This window comes from Antedon bifida, chromosome 2, assembly GCF_963402885.1.
Source record: "Antedon bifida chromosome 2, ecAntBifi1.1, whole genome shotgun sequence".
Taxonomy (NCBI): domain Eukaryota; kingdom Metazoa; phylum Echinodermata; class Crinoidea; order Comatulida; family Antedonidae; genus Antedon; species Antedon bifida.
In genome coordinates, this window is record NC_136227.1 from 919,496 (window position 1) to 940,379 (window position 20,884).

The 20,884-nt window shown below is 36.2% G+C and overlaps 1 protein-coding gene across 2 annotated transcripts in view; it reads right to left on the reverse strand.

Moving 5' to 3' along the window:
* The window catches only part of LOC144835259 (putative E3 ubiquitin-protein ligase HECTD4), a 31,887-nt gene that overhangs the window by 2,565 nt on the left and 8,438 nt on the right, over window positions 1-20,884 (reverse strand). For both annotated transcript variants that reach the window (XM_078690323.1, XM_078690322.1), the window contains exons 15-53: window positions 20,468-20,660; window positions 20,144-20,263; window positions 19,793-20,061; window positions 19,481-19,624; window positions 19,022-19,196; window positions 18,742-18,852; window positions 18,335-18,423; window positions 17,694-17,878; window positions 17,458-17,569; window positions 17,215-17,347; window positions 16,565-16,731; window positions 15,978-16,266; window positions 15,584-15,777; window positions 14,838-15,118; window positions 14,167-14,344; window positions 13,970-14,048; window positions 13,673-13,860; window positions 13,240-13,375; window positions 12,966-13,154; window positions 12,630-12,794; window positions 12,311-12,486; window positions 11,921-12,140; window positions 11,664-11,825; window positions 11,236-11,387; window positions 10,891-11,125; window positions 10,287-10,560; window positions 9,761-10,027; window positions 9,009-9,274; window positions 8,662-8,822; window positions 7,774-8,182; window positions 7,336-7,466; window positions 4,901-7,081; window positions 4,361-4,551; window positions 3,859-4,125; window positions 3,375-3,530; window positions 2,450-2,775; window positions 1,933-2,105; window positions 1,368-1,563; window positions 513-735 (exon numbers count right to left, since the gene is read on the reverse strand). In XM_078690323.1, the coding sequence (XP_078546449.1) occupies window positions 513-735; window positions 1,368-1,563; window positions 1,933-2,105; window positions 2,450-2,775; window positions 3,375-3,530; window positions 3,859-4,125; window positions 4,361-4,551; window positions 4,901-7,081; window positions 7,336-7,466; window positions 7,774-8,182; window positions 8,662-8,822; window positions 9,009-9,274; window positions 9,761-10,027; window positions 10,287-10,560; window positions 10,891-11,125; window positions 11,236-11,387; window positions 11,664-11,825; window positions 11,921-12,140; window positions 12,311-12,486; window positions 12,630-12,794; window positions 12,966-13,154; window positions 13,240-13,375; window positions 13,673-13,860; window positions 13,970-14,048; window positions 14,167-14,344; window positions 14,838-15,118; window positions 15,584-15,777; window positions 15,978-16,266; window positions 16,565-16,731; window positions 17,215-17,347; window positions 17,458-17,569; window positions 17,694-17,878; window positions 18,335-18,423; window positions 18,742-18,852; window positions 19,022-19,196; window positions 19,481-19,624; window positions 19,793-20,061; window positions 20,144-20,263; window positions 20,468-20,660 (9,563 nt within the window). The remainder of the gene's footprint in view (window positions 1-512; window positions 736-1,367; window positions 1,564-1,932; window positions 2,106-2,449; window positions 2,776-3,374; window positions 3,531-3,858; window positions 4,126-4,360; window positions 4,552-4,900; window positions 7,082-7,335; window positions 7,467-7,773; window positions 8,183-8,661; window positions 8,823-9,008; window positions 9,275-9,760; window positions 10,028-10,286; window positions 10,561-10,890; window positions 11,126-11,235; window positions 11,388-11,663; window positions 11,826-11,920; window positions 12,141-12,310; window positions 12,487-12,629; window positions 12,795-12,965; window positions 13,155-13,239; window positions 13,376-13,672; window positions 13,861-13,969; window positions 14,049-14,166; window positions 14,345-14,837; window positions 15,119-15,583; window positions 15,778-15,977; window positions 16,267-16,564; window positions 16,732-17,214; window positions 17,348-17,457; window positions 17,570-17,693; window positions 17,879-18,334; window positions 18,424-18,741; window positions 18,853-19,021; window positions 19,197-19,480; window positions 19,625-19,792; window positions 20,062-20,143; window positions 20,264-20,467; window positions 20,661-20,884) is intronic.

Here is a 20,884-nt window from a genome sequence, read left to right on the forward strand (position 1 = left end):
AAACAACAAGAATGAAAGGTTTACATTTGATGGATCCTGTGGCAATTTGAATATAAGTAAGGTAATCTAACAGAATGGTGAGCTCCGAAGATCAAAGGGTTTATCTGTGGCAGCAACACGATCAGTTCCACACCAATTAACAGACTGAGAATGTGTACATAGTACAGTACTGTTGGTATTTGTCGCATCCAGACATAAGATCAAAGGACTGAGTTCCTATCTTGGCAAGCCAAGCTCAGTGTCCTGTTGTTAGATTGCCTTGGTATAAGTAACTTAAATTTCGTTTCTTTTTTAGGTGTAAAACTTACAAATTGTAGTACATAAAATGATACAATGCATAGAACAATAATCTTTTATTTCAGCATAACACCATACAAAAAACATATAATACAAAAGAAAACAAAAGCATCAGCAAAACTTAAGACACAATGTCCTCAGTATCATCATCTGTGTAGAATAAAATACAAAAATACAGAACAAAATAGATATTATCATTAAAATGTTTAACATACCACTGGAGCCATCTGGAGGTGCAATCTTCATTGGGTACGGTGGGACATGAGTTGTGTCCGCATTACCGTCTTTACACGGACACGTGCACGGTATTCTTTGCTGATTACAAGCAAACTTAACAAAACGACAGAGATTCTCCTGTGAAAAACTCTCAAGTGTTTGCCAGAAGAATTGAATGTGTGGATTGGTTTCTACAAGGCCAACCTGGTACATTGTATGCGCCTGCAACAAAACACATTTCAAGTTAAACTCTGTCTACACTATCAAACTAGTTTGACAAAAAAAGTATGATGTGCCCTAATATGGTAGTGATATGACAAGATTTCAACCCAGGACACACGATTGCTTAGCATCCAAAAACCATGCTACAACTCCACATGTAATAAGTTTTCACTCAACTTCTTTTTTTTTTCATTTCCTAGTTTCATTGTATCTACAATATGACGAATACAGATGTTTTGATACCACATCAAAGATGTAGGTAAGTGCTGTTAATTGTTTCTGGTATATTTTCAGTATAGAAAAAGTAACTACAACAAATATTCCAGTCATGCCTTCTTTAAAACTCAGGAGGCCCCACTGTATTGTATGGTTCAGCAGACAAACACAACTAACTGGAGTTAATCTACCTCCCAACAAAATTCTTTTAGCAAAAAAAGACAAATACAACTACACAATTAAGCCCTGTCTACACTATCAAACTAGTTTAACAAAAAGTTTGACATGTGCCCAAATATGGCAGTGACATGCCCAATTATGGTAGTGATATGACATCATCGTGTCCATATATGGGCACATCACATAAAGTTTGATAGTGTAGACAAAGAGCTCTTTAGAATGTCTGCATGACTCACCTTGAGGAAGTCCAAGTCCACTGTAGGTAGCCCACACATTCTTAGCTCAATATCACGTACTGTCATTAGGGAGAGTAACTGAATTGGGATGATAGATGCTAGGCCGCATCGTACGGCTTGCATGCGCTCGCAGGATACTATCTCATCCATTCGGAGTTGTTTTACAGCTTTGATGAAATCAAGTCGGTTCTCCCAACTAAAAAAAAGAGCGATAAATTATAGATAAGACAATTACTTTTACAATTCTTCGACACAAATAAAAATTTGCTGGCACACTGTTGCTACAATTCAAAACAAAAGAAGAAGTGCTAGTGTTCTCTATGAAAGACAAAGTGCTGTTAATGGAGTCTGCTAATTTTCTGTATAGAATAATTAACTATAACAAAGATTCCGCCCCCCATCTTACACCCACCCCCTGTCTTCCTTAAAACACTGGCACAACTGTAGCCAGATGTAATGATATTGTTGACAGACACAACCCTCTACCCAGTGAATCCTGGCTGCCTCCCAACAATACTCTTTTAATGAAAAGAGACAACTACAGGAATATAGGTAATTTACGCACCTTAGATTGATATCACTACCTCCCTCTATCAGTTCCACCTCAACGCCCATCAGTGTCGTGTGGGTGAACTTATGACAATACTTGCTTTGTTCATCCTCATCACTCTCCATTTCCTGATTCTCTTCAATTGAGAACTTTGTGAGTAACGACAGAAAATCTTTTTCATTTGCTGCCTATAACATTAGAAAAAGGAAAAATAATTTTAGAAATATAAATTATTACATTTTTTTAATACAATTCACCATTCACACTTAATCTCCTATCTAAGTGAATACAATTTAAGGGAAATACTTACATTAATATTTATTGAGTTAAGTAGAATACTTAATATTTAAGGGATATATCTCACTTAAGTGTGATTGGTGAATACAGCCACAGAAAAGTAAGTGTATTAGCATTACAATTAGGTAAGAATAATATTCATGGTTCCTTAGGCATTATTATTCCAATAGTACATTGACTGTGAGCTATAGAATTGAAATGTTATAGCTCCATTGTTACTTTTGGTTATTCTTACCTTTCCTAAGTCTTGCAGGAATTTATTTGTAACAACATCAACTTCTTTAAAGTCTGATTCCATATCAACCTCTAGGCCAATCAATCCCTTCCAAAAACAAGCCATGAAATCAAGAGCTAGGGGTATATCAGCTCTTAGAGCAATTCCAAGAAACTGGCCTAGGAACTGTAATAGCTTCTCTTCTGGGTATGTCAACAGGCCTGGACGGAGCATATATTTGCCTACATTTCTACCAACTGATGAGCTAGGACATGGCATAAGCAGGCCTAGGGAGGGACTGAGTAATTCTTTGGTAACTTGATCAAGAAAATGACGAAATGATCCACCTTGAAAATAAACAATATAATAATTAATAAAACAAGTTGAAGTTATCTTTATTGTGTTGTGTCACAAACAGGTATAAAAACAAAATCGGTTGTTAGTTATTAAACAGAATGTCAATAAAACATTTAATTAAAAGTTCAAGGCATATAGAAAACTTACGACTACCAATGATATGACAGTATCAACTTTTAAATCACAAATTTCAAAACTTTAATTTTAATTCAAAACTAAATCTAATTAATGCTGAATGATTAAAACTTCTTTTATCTTGTTTAAAAATCTCAATTATATATGTTTTTACCCTTAAATGTGCTTACTTTAATTGTGTTAATTTGATTTTGATAACTTTAGGTTTAATTTTATACTTTCTTTTGTCCATTTATATACTGTATTTTGTTTACATTTATGTAGTTAAGAACTGAACCACTTTGGAAATCAGTACATTGTATTGAAAGTGTATTTCAGAATAAAGAAAGATTAAATAAAATAAATTAAATTAAAACAGCAGCAATTAATAAAAAATAATAATAAATAAAACAGCTACCAATTAGTACTACAATACAATTTAAGTATTAAAATTGTAATTAAGTATTAGACTTACTGTTGCCATGAACCTCTTCTCCAGTGAGTCGGACATTGAATGCGTAGGTTGGGTCACCTCCACTTGCTATCTTGACGCACAATTTAGAAGACGGGACGGTGGAAAGTTGGCGGGCCGCTTGGCAGAATTGAGTAGACAGGCACCCTGTGGTGTCAGCTGTATGAATGAAATGAATAGTAAACATTGATATTATAGGTAAAAATATGAGTTAACAAAACAAATACAATGAGAACAAATGGTATTTTCCATTTTTTTTTCCAAGTATTATTATTATATTAGCTTAAAGATTTATGCTCTGCACAGATCTTAAAATATGCATCCTCCATTTACTTGGTTGTAGTAATAGTAGTGTGGAAATAAATTGAATTGACCTTGCTAATGTTGCTAAACAATGAATGTATCTAGTACAGTATACCACCTACTGAATAGATTGGTTTTAAGAGTGGTTTAAAAAGAGATACAGTAACATTTAAAATCCACTTACCTCCTAGGACTTCCAGTGGGTCTAATGTAATTTCCGGAGCAGCATGGTCAACGCTACGTTGTGCCGTAGAGTCCAGTATCACATTGAACAATTTATCCTTGGTGTCGTAAAACAGAAGACCTCGTGACTGCTCAAGTACGGCAGCTGATGATAGGTTGAAGGTCTTTGCTGGTCTGAGATCCACAAATGGCAAGAGTGAGCTTTCTATCTGGTTGTTGAGATTTTGCAAAAGTGAAAATCGAAGAATGAGAGCTTCAGTGGAAGTCCCTGAAATTATTGAAATAGAATATCTATATAATTTAGTTCTAATTCATAATAATTAACATTGATTCATGTTAATCTTTGAAATACATAGTTTATCACTATCTGGAGAAACCATACTATTTAGGTTCTGTCTACACTGTCTACAAACTGTGGTAGTGATATGCCCAAATATGGTATTGATTTGACATCATCGTGTGCACATCACATAGTTTGATAGTGTAGACAGAGCTTTACATACCTTGTAAGGGCTTGTAGTCTGAATAAGCTAACTCTGCCTCTGAAATATAAATTTCATGAGGGTGAAGTCTACTTGGTGTAACAGCCAGCTTCCGGCAGAGGGAGTTAACAAATGAGACCAATGCAAGGTCCTTTTCATTTTTCCAGTTCTTCATGGCTGACAGTGCTGAGCTGCTATCAGGGATAAACAACCTACAATTGACGAATTAAATAAAAAAACATATAAAAGCTAACAGATATATCTTGAAATTCATAAATGATTGGGGTAACAAGGTAAAGCTTAGACCTTGAATGCTTCAATATTTTCACAGAGCAGTTACATTTTCCAGGAGAATTTGTCATTTGACCTGCTTGCTTACTTTATTTTGTATATAAATCAGAATCAAGTGATAAATCAATTTTATGGGGGTGAAGTCTACTTGGTGTAACAGCCAGTTTTGTCTTTGAATTTAAATGTATATTATAAGAGTGTGTTTGTTCGTTAAAAAAATGTGTGCTATTGCATGGAGGTTTGAAACTTACATTTGAAGCATATACTTACTTTTCATATTGTAAACTGTACCCACAAGCCATGATCCCTCTCCATACCGCTGTGACATCCTCTTTTATTTTATCTGATACAAACTGAAGAAAGCCTTCATTTGTCAAAACCTTTTCTTCGTGAACATCCTTGACTTTTAACTCACTTGCTTCCTTCGTTCCCTTTTCTACCTTCTTGACTTTCTTTTCTCCTGTTTTTGATTTTGGAGATGTAACTTCGGCTACAAACAATTTTTCTTTTGTAGATTTTGTACTTTTCTTTCCAACCCCTTTTCCCGGATCTTTGGAAGATTTTGGTAATGTCTTTTTTGGTTTTGATGGTTTTGGAATTCCATAATGACGTAAAACATGTGAAACTTGTTCTGTGTAGGATTTCTTTGGTGCCTTGCTGGCAGAGAAGAAATCATGCAAGAGGTTGCCAGGCATTTGCTGAAGAATTTGTTCTTTGGTCAGGGTTAATATGGCATCAGGGGATCCTTGTCCTTGTTCTTTGGTCTTTGATGATTCAGACGCGGTCACCGTAGTGACAAAAATCTCTGATAAGGTTTCAACAGCATGACCGTTTAAGCAGTTGTCAGACATTTGAAGCTTATCTGTTAAGTATTCCAGTAGAATATTCATCTCAGTAGCACCTTGTGTGAGAAGAGTTAAATTCACTGGAGAAATAGACAAGATGTCTTCTCCAGAAACTCCATCCATTTGAGATATTGCCTTGATATTTACAAGTGAAGCTTCCATGTGTTCAATATTAGCATTGCTTCTAACTTGTAATACAGCGTAACCTTTGATTCTAGGAGACAGAAGGTTTTCTGCTTCATTAACAGTTGGTTCTCCTGTTGCTCCTCCTCCCCCTGAAGTAGCCTCTTGTTGTCCCTGTGAAAGAGCTGCAAGCTGTTGTTCCTGCCACAGATCCATACCAGCTAACAACTCTGCTAAAACAGACTGAACATCAACTTGAGCAGTAGGGTCATCGCCTGACTGTTGCTCTGCAACCTTTATTTTCTCTTCAACAACAATTTCTTGCATTAAAAGTGTCTTTTGTGTTGGAATCCAAAGTTCATCATTAAAAAGTCCACCATTTACATTAGCAATTTCTGTGATGGAATTTCTCACTGTAAGTTCATCCAAACAAACTGGAATCCCAGAAATGATTAAAAGTCTTGAATGACAAGATGGACAGCTAATCTTTTGATGAGCTTCTAGCAACGCTTCTTCCAAAGTACTATCTTCCGATTGGAACTCGTTAAGCAAACATCGAAGCAACAGAGAAGATGCGGTTGCACGTTGAAACCACAAATGTTCGTCTGACTTCTTCCGTCTTGCGGAGTCTGCTTCTGATTCACTGCTACGCCTCGGGATACTACCTTTCTTGGACTTTGTTTTCTTTCGCCGAGCAGAACTGTGACTTGACGGAAGTCCAAATGGACTCATTAAAGATGTGCTTGGAGAGACTGGTGTTGGTGAACCTACAGAACTTCCAAGTTCTGAAACTGCTAAAGAGATTTCCATTAAAGAAAAGAAATATGTTGAATGTCTACAAAAATCACCAGAACTCTCAATGATTTCTAAGTCATGCAGCTGAAACTTAAGTTGTTGAAGTCTAAGCATCAAACTTAGAGATGGCATCATCGGTTGACCTGCTTCCTTCTTTCGTGCCAATCTTAAAAGCTGCGCCATCATATGGAAAATATATTCTTTGATTGATGGTGGAGATGACGTCGTCCAGATATAATTTGCTAAAAGTTCTAATAAGTACAAAGGAACATTGCTTCCAAGAGGTAAATCTTGCCTGGTAATCTTCTCACCATCATTATCTCCGATAGTGCTAGTTGGTAGAACTGTCTCATGAGAAACCAATGTGAGGTCTGCACAACTAGTTATAAGAGTTTCAATAAACGCCATTGCTAGTGGGAAACTAGATGGCAGACCATGCATTGTAACAACATACCCGGGAGAGGGTGAAACTCCTATCTTGGCATAAACACAGTCACTTGGTATTATTCCTGAAGGATAGGGTTGAAGGTCGTAAGTCGGTGGACCTGTTAACCCTCCTCCAGTGTTTGCCGATGCATTGGCAGGATAACATATTACTTCTCTTGGTGCCGTATGCCCAGATTTTTTTATCTTATGGCCTTGCCCATAGTAACAAATCTTGGCCCACGGAGCTTGGTACAAAGAAATTCTGTGATAAAAACAAACAGAATGTAAAACATAAGGAAATTACTGTAGGTTCAGTGGTGGTGTGGGGGACAGGGGTGTATTTCACTCAGTAATAGTTTTTGTTTTGAGCACATAAGCGCTAACTGTATACAGTCAATAGCCACCATATGTGATCTAGTATCATGGTTACCAGTAATAGTAGTCTCAATACAAACAAAATGGCAAAAATCAATCTAAACTCAATTTGTTTGACAATTTCAACCATTTTCAACTCACTCTTTCTTGGTCGTTTTACTATCTTGTCTACAACTAACAACAATGCAACAGGTCCCAGGAAACTTTACATCTGTGTTCATTTTGTTTTCATTAACAATAACTTCTTCACAAAGAAAATTCTTTGGTGTAATCTAAAAAGAAAGTACAAAAGTAATTTAAATTTATGTTTCTTTTTTGTTTACTTTGTAAGCGGTGCTTACTTTTGTATTTTGGGATTGTAAAGCTCTGTCTACACTATCAAACTAGTATTGATATACTTAAATATGGTAGTGATATGACATCATCATGTCCAATAATGGGCACCGTCACATTTTGTTGTCAAATAAAGTTTGATAGTGTAGACAGAGCTTAAGACACATGGTTGAAATGTGTGGATTCACATCAAAAGAAGGATACAGGTTTAAATTGAGAGAAGATGTTAGATAGAAGTAAACCTACCTGTAAGAAGCCACAGAACTCAGAAACCAGTTCCATCAAGTGACTTTCACCCCCTTGTTGTAGAGCAGTTGCAATTGCAGCTTTTAGTTCATTCCTTAACACGTCTGCTTCTTCATAAAATATGTCAGAGAATCGTAGCAGACTACTTGATAAACTTTGCTTGGGTGACTTTGTTGTCAAAAGCGACGTCAACTGAAGAGTTCCATCAGATTGTGGTGGAGCTAGAAGCTGATTGGATAATAACTTAAGCTGGGCGTGGTCTTGAGTTTGATTGGCAGCTGCTTGTGATGATGTCAGAGGAAAACTGAGAGCTTCAACTACATGCGTATTATCAGCATGTCGTAGCAAGTTGATTAAAGCACTGCGTAGATACATCTTGGCCAGACCTGATTCAAAGTTTACTAGTTCTCTATGAAATTGAAATGTCTTTTATTAATTCAATTCAATTTCTCATTATTTCCACAATATAACAAGATCGAATATATAATAACATAATGATAAACTAGTTAGTTAATAGATAAACTTGCACTTGCATGATCAGTGACTGTCAGTGATAGTAGTACACCAGGTTAACCCCCTACTCATCTCAAAAGATGTACTAGGTTCTTTAAAGTACACATGAGCTAGATGTGTACACTGGACCTACAGTTTATAGTCATATCCGAGAAGACTTGTTCTACCACCAGAACCATGGAGGGAATGAGCCTTGAATCCTTGTTATGGCTACGTAATTACAGTTCCTCTGTCTTAAGCACTCGAAGATGGAGGTTGTGCAACAAAGGCAAATTGTACACATTTACAATAACACACACAACTAACATTCTAAATAAATACACATGCATTAATACCCAGAAGTCAAGGTATGGTAATTATCAGTACTATACTTACTTATGAATGACAATGTTGGATATGTCAAAGGTCATACATTCAGAGGAATCACTTCTTCTGTAACCAGCTCTTGGTCTTTGAAGTAGCTCAATTGGATACCAGAAACAAACAAGAACACCCTCACTTCTGAGGTATGTCTCAACTTGGACTAGTTCATTTTGCTGTGGGGATAATAATTATTATATCAATTGAAAGTGTAATATTTTTGTATATATTATATGAATTTCATAACTGTTTTAATTAGGAACATTTTATCAATATTTGCAAAAAACGATGCAGGTAAATAATTTCAGTTAAATAAATAAATAATAACTGGAATATTTTATTTCAGTTAAATAATAAGTTACCGTATCAACATCAAGAACGGCTCCAGTTAGGCCAAACGTTTTCAGCATCCCTCTGACTGCAAACTTGGGAACCACTGTGCCTCCTGAAGACACCAAGTTCTCTGGTTGGCAGATGACAACAGATGTGCCCTTGCGAACCTTATCAATAGAGAACTTAGCTGCTTCTGCTTTAATGTCTTCCATGGTTGGCAGGTGCAGTTCTCTGGGCATGCCGCCATTCTCTTCGTACAGGAATTCAACTGTCTGGCGGGCTATATCAGTCATACCTGTGGACAATTGTAATTATCACTATTGTAAACTTAGTACTGTATATTATGCATAGAACTGGCTTGATGAATGAATGCGGTGCTTACACAGCCTTTATTAGTCCAATATACAGTATATACAGTATTAAGCTGTCTACACTATCAAACTAGTTTGATAAAAAAAGTTTGATGTTCCCAAATATGGTAATGATATGCCAAATATGGTAGTGATATGACATCATCATGTTCATATATGGCACATCACTTTTTTTTTGTCACATAAAGTTTGATAGTGTAGACAGGGTTTAATTAATTTAATAACCGTCATCTACCACAACATCCATCCATCTTCAATCATCTCTATCAGGTCACAGAGATCATGGATTTGTTAATTAGACAGTGCTTGTCCCTTGGACCACCCTGCCTCCCAACTATCACAACATCCATCCATCTACTCTACATCACACAATCAGGTCGCAGAGTGTTCTCTAGATCACTAGTTCTTACCTAATTGTAAAGCTCCTTTAATTTGTTCTAATCCAGATCGTCGCTCAGCTTCATTTCTGAATCTTCTTCTAATAACTGGAAACACTTTACTCTCCCAAGCTTTCACCAGTAAAGCGTGGTGATCTTCATGCAGGTTGTCATCACTATCATCATCCTCGCTATCGTCCTCCTGATTGGCCATTAGCAGGCGTATGTCTGGTCCTGTGCTCGTAAAGTTATCATAGCTCTTTCTAAGTTCATACAGATTTGCGGTGTCTGTATCATATTCTATTAATAAATAGAATATTAAAATTAATAAATCTATTAAATAACAAGTTTAAATATTTAAATATCCATTCTGTCTATACTATCAAACTAGTTTGACAAAAAAAAGTGTGCACAAATATGGTAGTGATATGCTTAAATATGGTAGTGATATGACATCATCATGTCACATTTTGTTGTCACATAAAGTTTAATAGTGTAGACAGAGCTTAATAATACCTTATTTACAGGTGTATATAGAATCTACATAACAATTGTCTACCTTGAGGTTGTGAAGGTGATTCCACTATTTTGCAAGGTTTGGCTGCTACAACAGCTAATGGCGTTGCTGTGGAATCTCCTATAGGCTCTGCAGTTGGATTAGTGGGAGTTGTTCCTTCATTATCACTTTCCTCCTCTGTGTGAAATGGTAGAACCCTAAAGTTTGCACTAATTTCTTCCATTGAATCTGAACAGCCCTCCGCAGCTTTGTAGTGCTGTAAGCCTTCTGCGTATGCAAAGGCACGTGAACCAAAATTGGCTCTGATTCTTGTATTCTGCAAAAAAAAAAATAAATAAATGTTCGTTCAAGTATAATCCCATGATCGATTGAGTATAATCCCAACCACTAACTTAAAATAAATTCAGACACAAACTTTGGGAATTTGAAAGACTTCGCAATTGCGTCTATGGTTTTACTTTTAGAATAAGAGTTTTGAATAGTGAAAATGATCTTGTTAGGTGTACTACGAACTATCTGTTACGATCTTCAAATCTCGTCACTAAATCCTATTTTAGATATGGAATATTTATTCTGAAATAAAGTGATCAATCAATCAATACAATAGTTCATAATGATGACTATTATAGAATACAATCTATTGTACCTTTTTTTGAATGTGAACCACTGGATATAGGCCGGCTGCAACATCTTCCAATGATGTAGCTAACCTCCGTCCATTGTATGTGAAGAAGACACGACCTTTTTCACTGCCTCGTACTGATGTCTTGTCCTTCTCCCAACCGATACCAGCGACATCTCCGCCTTTAAGCGTTATGTCAAGACGTACACTACGCCATTGGAGTAAGCTTGAACCGTTGTAATGTACAGCTCTGCCATTGCTTAGAAAACAGGTTAAATCAACTTTATTTGAATCGCAATATAATAGAATTTAAATACATATTCCACACAGTAAGAAAATAGCTGAAATTCTGATAATAAAGTGACTTACTTGTGAAAGAGTACAGTTCCTACAGGGTTTGTCCAGGCTCCGCTACGCCTTCTGTCAGCTTCAGGAGCAAATCCAAATGAGATACAAGGGCCAGGCTCCTCTCCACTGTCCCCAAACAAAGACAGCTTTAGCTCCCAGTAAAATGATGGGGCCTAGAAGACATAAGACACAAATTATATATACTGTATGTTGTGTCAATCACTCCTGTTTTTTCGCACATTACTTTTATTAGCTTATGTATGAATATAAGACAGAATTGTCAGTCTATTGAGAATTATTGTTTTACAGAATATTCAATAAACTTTTGTTTGAAAACTTTTCCATACAATAAAATTAACTGAAAAAATAGTAATTACAATTCAATCAATACTAATATCACATTTTTATGCAAAAAAATTAATTTCAATAAAAAAAAAATTTAAACATACCATGCTTGGAATGGGTTGATTGGCATATACAAATGTTCCTCGTGGATAATTTGTACTGTAAAGTAGGTCTGACAGGAAGCTGAGTTCAGTGAAATCGTGAGACAACAGACAGCCGCACACTGGAGGAAATGTCCTGGTGGGGTCAAAGGTCATCACCTTCATCTACACAAAGTAAATATGAAATTAACATAAGGTAAATATATCAGCCAAGCCTCAAGAAACTTGATGTTCAAATTCCCAATAGAATGACAACTTACAGGTCTTGTGGTAGATTTACTCGGTGGTGGCGGAGGTCTGGCGCAATCACGATACAACATCCTTAAGCGTTCACACTGTGATGCTAGCACAGGCAAACGGTCACCCGCTGGACACTGGCTGGACAGTGAGCGTAGAATCTCCAGAGGAGCAGAAGATGGCCTAACAAATTCTGCTGCAAATGCTGTGTTCTTCATATTTGTGGCTAATACAATAGAAGCTCTATAGAGATTGAATGTTAATAGAAATATTGAACACACAATAAAAGTATACAAATATTCTATTGGTAAATTTATCATTCCTTTTCACAAATCTTATTTACATCCCCAGGAAAACAATTGGCAGGACATCCAGTTATTCACAGACATGTACTTAAATATAAGAAATGTTACCTTGTCTTTATTTCTGCCAATACCCTGCAAGTTGCCATAGTGATACTGCTGCCATCCCCCACAGTGGGTAGTGGGATCTCCAGCGGTGATAGTGCCCCTTGACCTCCGGGCAACAAGAGGGCGTGTAATGCTGATACCACCTTCTCAGTCATAGATAACTGGTCCAAAGATAACACCTACAAATTGAAAGGGATATTTTTTAATGTTAGAGGATTTATAGTGATACGAGTCATCTAGTTCAAATTACAAAACTACTGTAGTTTGAGTGTAGACAGAGCTTAAAAACAAGACTGAACTTAAATTGTTTTAAGAAAGTTACCTGAGCATGAGGTGTCTGTAAGCGTGATAAAGGCACTTCCAACGTGTCATTATATCTGGGTATACCATCTTTATCAGCTGTGTCAAAGTTCACAGTGGCAATGCCTTGCTGCTCTGATATGCTTATAACCTGACCGGTAATACTGCTGGCACCATCTCCAATTACCTAGATAATGATGCAAGTACAATCAAAACACATCTTTCTAATGGAACCAACCATATTACTTAAGCGTTCAAATAATTCTAAGCACCAAGCATGCAGACAACAATCAAGATTGGAATTATAATAAATTTATTTTATTTTTTGAATTTATATTTTAAAATGTTATGAGCATACCTCAACTTGCGATCCAACTTTTATGCTGTCCTTAAACCCACCAAGAGCACAGAATGCTGCCACCACTTGACGACAGACAGACATTAGGCTTTCAATCATCTCACCTTGTGGGTGAGAGGTCAAGAGGTCAATGTGTGTTGATAATGCTGTTGTCAAGGTAGAAACCAAGCTCAGTGAATGTGACAAAACCTGTTCAGATAAATAAAAACGTTCTTAAAAATATTTGCATGCTTTTTAAAAAAATTCTAATTTATTAAAAATTATTCATACTCACCCTCTCTACAGCCGAAGCCCAGATTTGAGCAGCAGCAGATTCTGGTGCAGTTAAGAGACCATGTAAAAGGGCAATGACCTCTGCAGCCATGCTGTTGGCTACATGTCCACTGATGAATGGACGTACAGGGTCAGTCCTGCAACAAAACATCATTGACAGGTTATGAAAACTAGTTTGACAAAAAAGGTGTGATGTGCCCAAATATGGTAGTGATATGCCCAGATATGGTTGTAATATGACATCATCATATCCATATATGGGCATTTTTTTGTCAAATAAAATTTGGTAGTGTAGACAGAGCTTTAGGTACGATGCTTTATTTTAACATTTAAATTTAAGTTTACACTTTTGTTCATTGTGGAAATATCCATATTCATATATCAAATTATTCACAATATTATTCTCCTTGTTTCCCATTTATAATAATCCATACCGTGCCAGTTCAGTATTTCTTTCTTTACAAACTGACTCTGAGTTGACTTTCTTTTTTTCGCGGCCAGCATCAGTCGCAGTGTTCTCAACAGGAGGGCATGAGCTTAGGACCAGACCACATTGAGCCCAACGTGCGGCCCGTCTCATGGCTACTCTGGCTTCGTCTGTTAACACTTCAGTTTTACCATTCTATTTTAAAAGAAGTGTTTTTAGATCACAAACAAAATTGTACTAAATTTTACAATGAATTCGAAATTTTGTTCAAACGACACCAAAAATACAGTAGAAAGACACTTACTCGATTTAGTTCTTGATCCATTCGAACAACTCTTTCCATGTTTGGTCCACTTCCGAGCCGAAATGGACGTCCATCAGCACTACAAGTTAACAAATGAAGAAATAATGTTAAAATACTGAATAATTGACTCTTTTGTATAGATGGATAGTCAGGACAACCCAGAATGTATTCTCTCTTTAAGGATTTTTATTATTCACCTTATTAAAGGTTGTATGACTTCATGAGATGTTTGATCAGCTCTCTTGTGCACAAATATTGAAAGCTGTCCCTCGTACATGTCAGCGTTATCCTCATCACATGACAACACTTTAGAACTGCTGGAGGCAGAGCCAGATGTAGAAGCACATGGTTCAACTATTGCAGTAGTCTGGCAGCCTGTAAAATGTAATATAAATTAGCTTTATCTGACAGCCAATCAAATTTCTTAAGCTTTGTCTACACTATCAAACTAGTATGTTAGTGATATAAAACACAAGGTTCAACTATAAAATTGAATATAAATTAAATGAAATTTCAGTCCGAAGCTCTGTCTACACTATCAAACATGTGATGTGCCCAAATATGGTAGTGATATGAAGCACAATGTTCAACTATTGCAGTAGTCTGGCATCCTATAAAATTGAATATAAATTAAGTTAAATTTCAGTCCTACTGTAAGCTCTGTCTACACTATCAAACGTGTGATGTGGCCAAATATTGTAGTGATATGACATCATCATGTCCATATATGGGCACATCATATTTTGTTGTCACATAAAGTTTGATAGTGTAGACAGAGCTTTAGACTGTTAACTAGATAACATTTTACATTTGATTGCCTTTCTTTAGTATCACATATTTGTCAATCAATCAATCAAACAAAACTTACCTGGAACAATGTAGTCACCAAGTTTAGCAAGTAGTAAACTCGCTATTTTAGCAGGTGGATCTGACAAGGCCTCATCCTGACCTCCAAACGAGGTCACATCCTGACCCCAGGGAGGTAACTCCACTTTCTCACAATCATCAGCATTCATCAGAGGTAATGCTACCCTACATAGCTGTAAGATAATGAGCACCAGTTTGGGGGAAGGACGCTGGTCTAGTAGTAGTGAGAGAAGCTTTGAGACACACGCTGGTTGGCTTAGAATTGAACGTCCCATACGGCTCCTAAAGGAAATAAAAAATGTAGCTTATCATATATGTTTTTGTATTGCCACAACCAGCATTATGATGCAAGCCCAACCAACCAATCAACACCTTCTCACGTTATACACATGTAGTTTGAGTAGGCGAATTGAACAAATGTAATGTATTGAAGGACTATATATCATAGTCAGCCTTACAACCCTAATAATTCTTTTGTTTTTATTCTTTTTATTGTTTTATTGTTTTATTCTTTTATTTATTATACTGTATATCATAGTCAGTACAGCCATAATGTTTAAAAATTTCTCTTTTTTAATGTAATGTATGGAAGGAAGATGTCTTGTGAGGTCCTCATTAACATTTCGACTTTCTTTTCAAAGAGTTTTGATTGATGATGTTTGTTGAGACAGTTATATGCTCTCCTATTTCTCACATTCAACAGAAGGTTGGACGGAAACATGGTTTAACCCTACTCACTCAACTCACCTTGATAAATCATTTAGCAGTGAAAGCACTTCTTGAAGGGCCTCACTCCCTGCAGCCTCATTTCCCTTGTTTTCAGTTGCCCTAGCTAAGTGGTTTGTTAACAGAGCAGACACATGTCGCGCTAGGCCTGTGTGACCAAAGTCATGTGGTAAATCCTCAGTACTCTCCCAGGATACACAGCGATTAGCTAGCACCTGTAATGAACAATTTATCTTCATTGGTAACTATATCTCAACTTGCATTGATTGGCAGACAAATTTGGTAATTTATCAGTACAACCATCGTAAATGCTTACCATGACTATCTGTAAATGTACCATTTGCCTTTGAAACCATTGTGTCAATTCCATAGTAAATGCTTACAATTAACTACCTGTACATGAGTATTTGTTTACCTGAAAGCCAGCCCAAGCTAGAGTTGAAACATGCAGCCTGTTCCCTTGCATACTTGATCCGCCAGTGTCAGTCGTGCCAAGGCTACATAGTTGATCAAGCAGTTGTACTAGACCACTATCTACTAAACACTGCTCCTCATTTCTTGTGTATGGTATTGTACATAGCAGTGCTATACTATTGCCACATGCCAGTGGGTGCATAGCCGCTAGTTTCACCACTGAAGTCATCGTTTCCAAGAAGGCTTGTCGGATGTCTTCCACCATTCCCCCACAATAAAGCTCTCTAATTCTATACATAAATACAAAACAAAAATAGCATTATGAACAATAGTTTTTACAGAATTTTTAATCATCATTATTTCTAAAGACCTTTTGGTAAAACGTTGTGCTTGTAGTCCCATGCGTTTTTATATCAAGTTCCTTAATTCCTAATTTTTTATTTGTCTCGCCTTGTAAATCATGTGCAATTTGGCATTTGATATTTGTGATATGTGACATTTTCATGAAATAAAAGATTTTAATCTTTATTAAATTATTAAAATAATTTTAAAAAACTCTATAAAGTATGAAATGAGAGGTTGACTTACTTTGGTCCATGTTGCAGTACTAAGGTTACTGCTACGATTAAGTGTGTACCCTCTCCAATTCTACACGCAGCATTGAGAAGTTCTCGTATGTGTCCTAGAGCCTGCTTACGACTCTCAGCACGTTCTTGCCGTACCTTAGCAGCTGCTAAGAATGTCTGGCATGACACCTACATAAAAATAATATTCATGTCGCATCTATTTGATATTTTTTATATTTTTTAAAACTTTGCACAGAGGTGCCACACAAGGTGGATTTTAGGATCACATATTAGGAAAGCTAATCAGTTATTTCTATGTGATTCTTAAGTAGAAATATTTCGGGCTTAAAATATATGTTTTTTGGCTAAATTGTGATGTTTCCAATGATATTTTTGTTTCAAATTTTTCATTGAAATACAAATTGTTTCAGCATGATGCCATTGTTAATATTTTTATTATGTACTGTAATAAAATTTAAAATGTTTTAATTTATCAATTGTTTGTGTTTGCAGCGCTGGAGAGTAGCAGTGGCGCACCAAGGAGTGCGATACTATCAAGCATGAAGGCTATTAACATGGGTCGTAGAAAGCGTACGGGTTACTTGTGAAGCAGAACTGAAAGAGTCTATAAACTTAACTTAAACGAGTATGATATGATAAAAAACAACTCACAGTGCATTCAGGATTGGTTCCAATAAATGTAAGAATGTCATCTAGAAATGTTAAGTACGCAGGTAAGCCTTCCTGGTCCTCTTTTGATATTGAATCTTGTAACAATGAAACGGAACCTTCTCTTTCCAGTCGCCTTTGAGTAAAACATGAAAATTCACTTTATTCAATTAATCACATTGGCATATGTAGTAATACCATACTTTAGTTTGGCATTGAGCAATGCAGGATTTACTTTTCACTTACTTATGGTATCGTGACTGTGTTTTGTGTCGTAGGCCAGATGGGACAGAAACACTGCGTGAGTAAGCAGTGGACACACTGGATTTCTTGGTTGAATCTTTACTTCCACTTCGGGCTAAAAATATATACATGAACATCAAAATATTAGTTTATTAATTGATATTATAAGTACATTCTAATCCTAAAATTATTGTGGATGACATTTTTGTTTTTGAATGCAATACTGAACTCTGCCTTACCGAGCACTTTTTGGCCGTTGCTATCGGATACACTTCTTAATATTCCTTCTGGAGGCCACTTTCTGGTTGCTATAGTAACGAGTAACAGTAATTCGGCTCTTTCTATAATTCCAGCAACAAGAGCTTTCACTCTGCTTAGTTTAGGTCTAATTTCACTACTTTTAACTTCTTTTTCAAGTTTCTCTCTGCAAGATATTGAATACAGTAAGTTAATGAGGAGATTATATATATATATATATTGAAATACTGTTTACTTTATCGTTTTGATTTAGCTTTTCGCTTTTTTTATTTGTATCTCCATTGAGATCCAGCCACTGATACTCACAGCATTGTCATTTTTTCAGTAATTTGCCTTTGGATTTATATATTGAAATACCAATAGACCTGAGACCACATTTGTTTATTCATTTCATTCAATCTTTTATTTGGAATCTCTGGTCCATAAAAAGTAAAATTACATATAAATATATTAAAAATAAACAAGACTGTAATATAATAATGTATTCATCCACTATTCCACTCCACTCATGTTCAACAGGACAAACATAAACATAAGACATAGGACATACTGCAGTAACCTGACATAATATACAGAATAGGCAAAAACACTAGTACTTTAATATGTATTAGCTATTGCATACCTTAGCACTTTGACTGACTTTTCTTGGTTGATAATATCCAATGGCACATCAATAATGTAACATAGCATCTCAAGTTCATATAACTTAGTCTGAAAGAAAAAGGAATAGACACTTCCAAGATAATAGACCTACTATTAAATACATTACTAACTTCTATTAACAAACTGAACATTTGTATGTGCCACATAAATTGTTCCTTTATGTATTGGACTGTATAGTCATGAGAAAAAATGAGGCTGATATATTTTGATTTACAATTCTATTTAGAAATCAGATAATTTTGTTTGTAAAAAAAGCATGATCCTCTTCTATCATTTGATAAGATTACCTCTGATCCAGTCATTTGTTTTCTATAATACCTACATTAACATATTAGTAAATACAATTGCAAGATGTCAGTAACAAACCTCCAGGTGATGATAGTCAGCAAAGAATGGCGTGTAGTTCTCAGTTGCTGATTCTAAATTCTTCATTTCTTCAACATCATTTCTCCATTTTTGTTCCAACTCACACATGGCCTACAAACATAAACACACTCATATTGTCAAGATATTTCAAACTAATAGATATACACAAGCATAACTCCAAATATGGTTAGTATATGCCCTTATAGTATGATGATATGCCTATATATGGTCAAAAGCATGTCTTTTCATAAGCTGGTGCAATGTTCAATTTAATACTGACCTGCAGTTGACGTTCTAGTGCATAAATTCTCTTGTAGATTTCTTGAACGGCATTTACTAGTTTCATTCTGTCCTCATCTTCCTCTGAGTGTGACTGAACATGGTGCTGTAAGTTGAGGTGTTTGATAACAGCTGATAGGATCACCTCTTGTAGCACTTCAGGTTGGATAACTTCCCTGCAACATTAATTAATATAGAGAAGCATGTAAATAGACTGGAGAAAAGGACAGGCCCACCCAGTGGCGTAATGCAGAGGCCTGAGATCACTGGTTTAGGAAACCTAAGTGGCCCTTTTCGGCATATTTTAATGCTTGTTTTTTTCTCTGGGCACATCTTAGGGCCCCCAAAAGCTCCGGGACCTCTAGGTTTAGCCAGTTAGCACTCATAGTCGTTACAGCACTGGGCCCACCACACAAAACATGGAATGAAGACATCCAAACAACAAAGTTGAAGGTCTTACTTAGCACTTGGTCTTAAAGTTGGTTCTGTTTTTCCTGACAACTTCTTAAGTCTCTCCAGAACATCTTTAGACAATTGAATGCGTGCCACAGGGGCTGGAATCTTTAAAGCCTTAGCACCAGCAGATGATGTCTGCCATACACATCTAACAAATTAATATATAACAAATTATAATATATACCAAATATATAATACCTTTTTTTAAAAGTAAAAATATTAGTTTGTGTTGATAAACTTTAACATATGTAAAATTATATGGTCAAATACGGAATACCAACACTGGTATAAAATAGAGCATGACATGAGTACCTACCTGCGTAATATTTTAGAATTCAAAATATGTTGGCATTGTTTCTCATGTTTTGTCTCCTTTGGCCCATCATACAATACATGTAGGTGTGTGCAGGTCAGCACTGCTAAGCCAAGAGCAATATCAACAATAAATGGAAGATGATTGGATGGTAGCTCCGAACTTTCGTGCGCCCTCACCATACAGCTAAATCCCCACAATGCCTTATCGGGGGTATTGTGCTCACGACCACTACGCATCTCAAATGTGAAAGTCACTGTGCTGCCCTCAACCTACAAACAATTAGAGAGGGAATTTAGGACCGGCTAAATTCGGGTTTTTTTTTGGCAATAGAATTAAAGTTAAAAGGTTTACCTTGACAAGATCTTTAGGCCAACCAGAACCAAGCACACTTCTACTTCCATATCCATATGTGTTCCCACCATACTCGGCCACTTTTCTTGAACTAGATGTTGGTCCAGCATAGATTACAACCTATAATAAAAATACAAATCAAAATTGATTAAATAATGACGAAATTGGAATAAACTAAAACTTCAGTGATTAAACAAATCACTTTTAAAAAAGCACTTAGTTTTACTATTATTCTGTAAGAACCTTTTTTTTAATCAACAACCTTCACATTAACGTTGGCAACTGAAGTTAAAAACGGCAACCTCATTCTTTGGTATCACGTACCTTATCATAGTCATACTGCGACGCACACCTAGGCTCAAATCTAAGGTACAAACACCGTGCACCTGGTATGTGGATGGTTTCTCTAAACTTGTAGTTGTCTCTCACAGGATGAATTGTCTCAACAACTTTGCCAGATGACCAAGGAGCAGGAATCTTAAAACCACCCAGGAATCCACTTTTACTCTCAGATGTACTACAATTAAACAAAGAAATGCAGTGTAATTGTTGTGCACACAGGAAAAAGGACAATTTAAGTTCAGCACTTAGGCCCTGGATCTGCCACTGGTGTGGACTTACAGCAGGATATTCATTACTGTCCTCCTTCAAGGTATGCAATAGCTAATAGTAGTAGTAATCAGAGTCAAATTATCGAGCACCTTAGTAAACCCAATTACTGTATCATCAATTGTATCATGT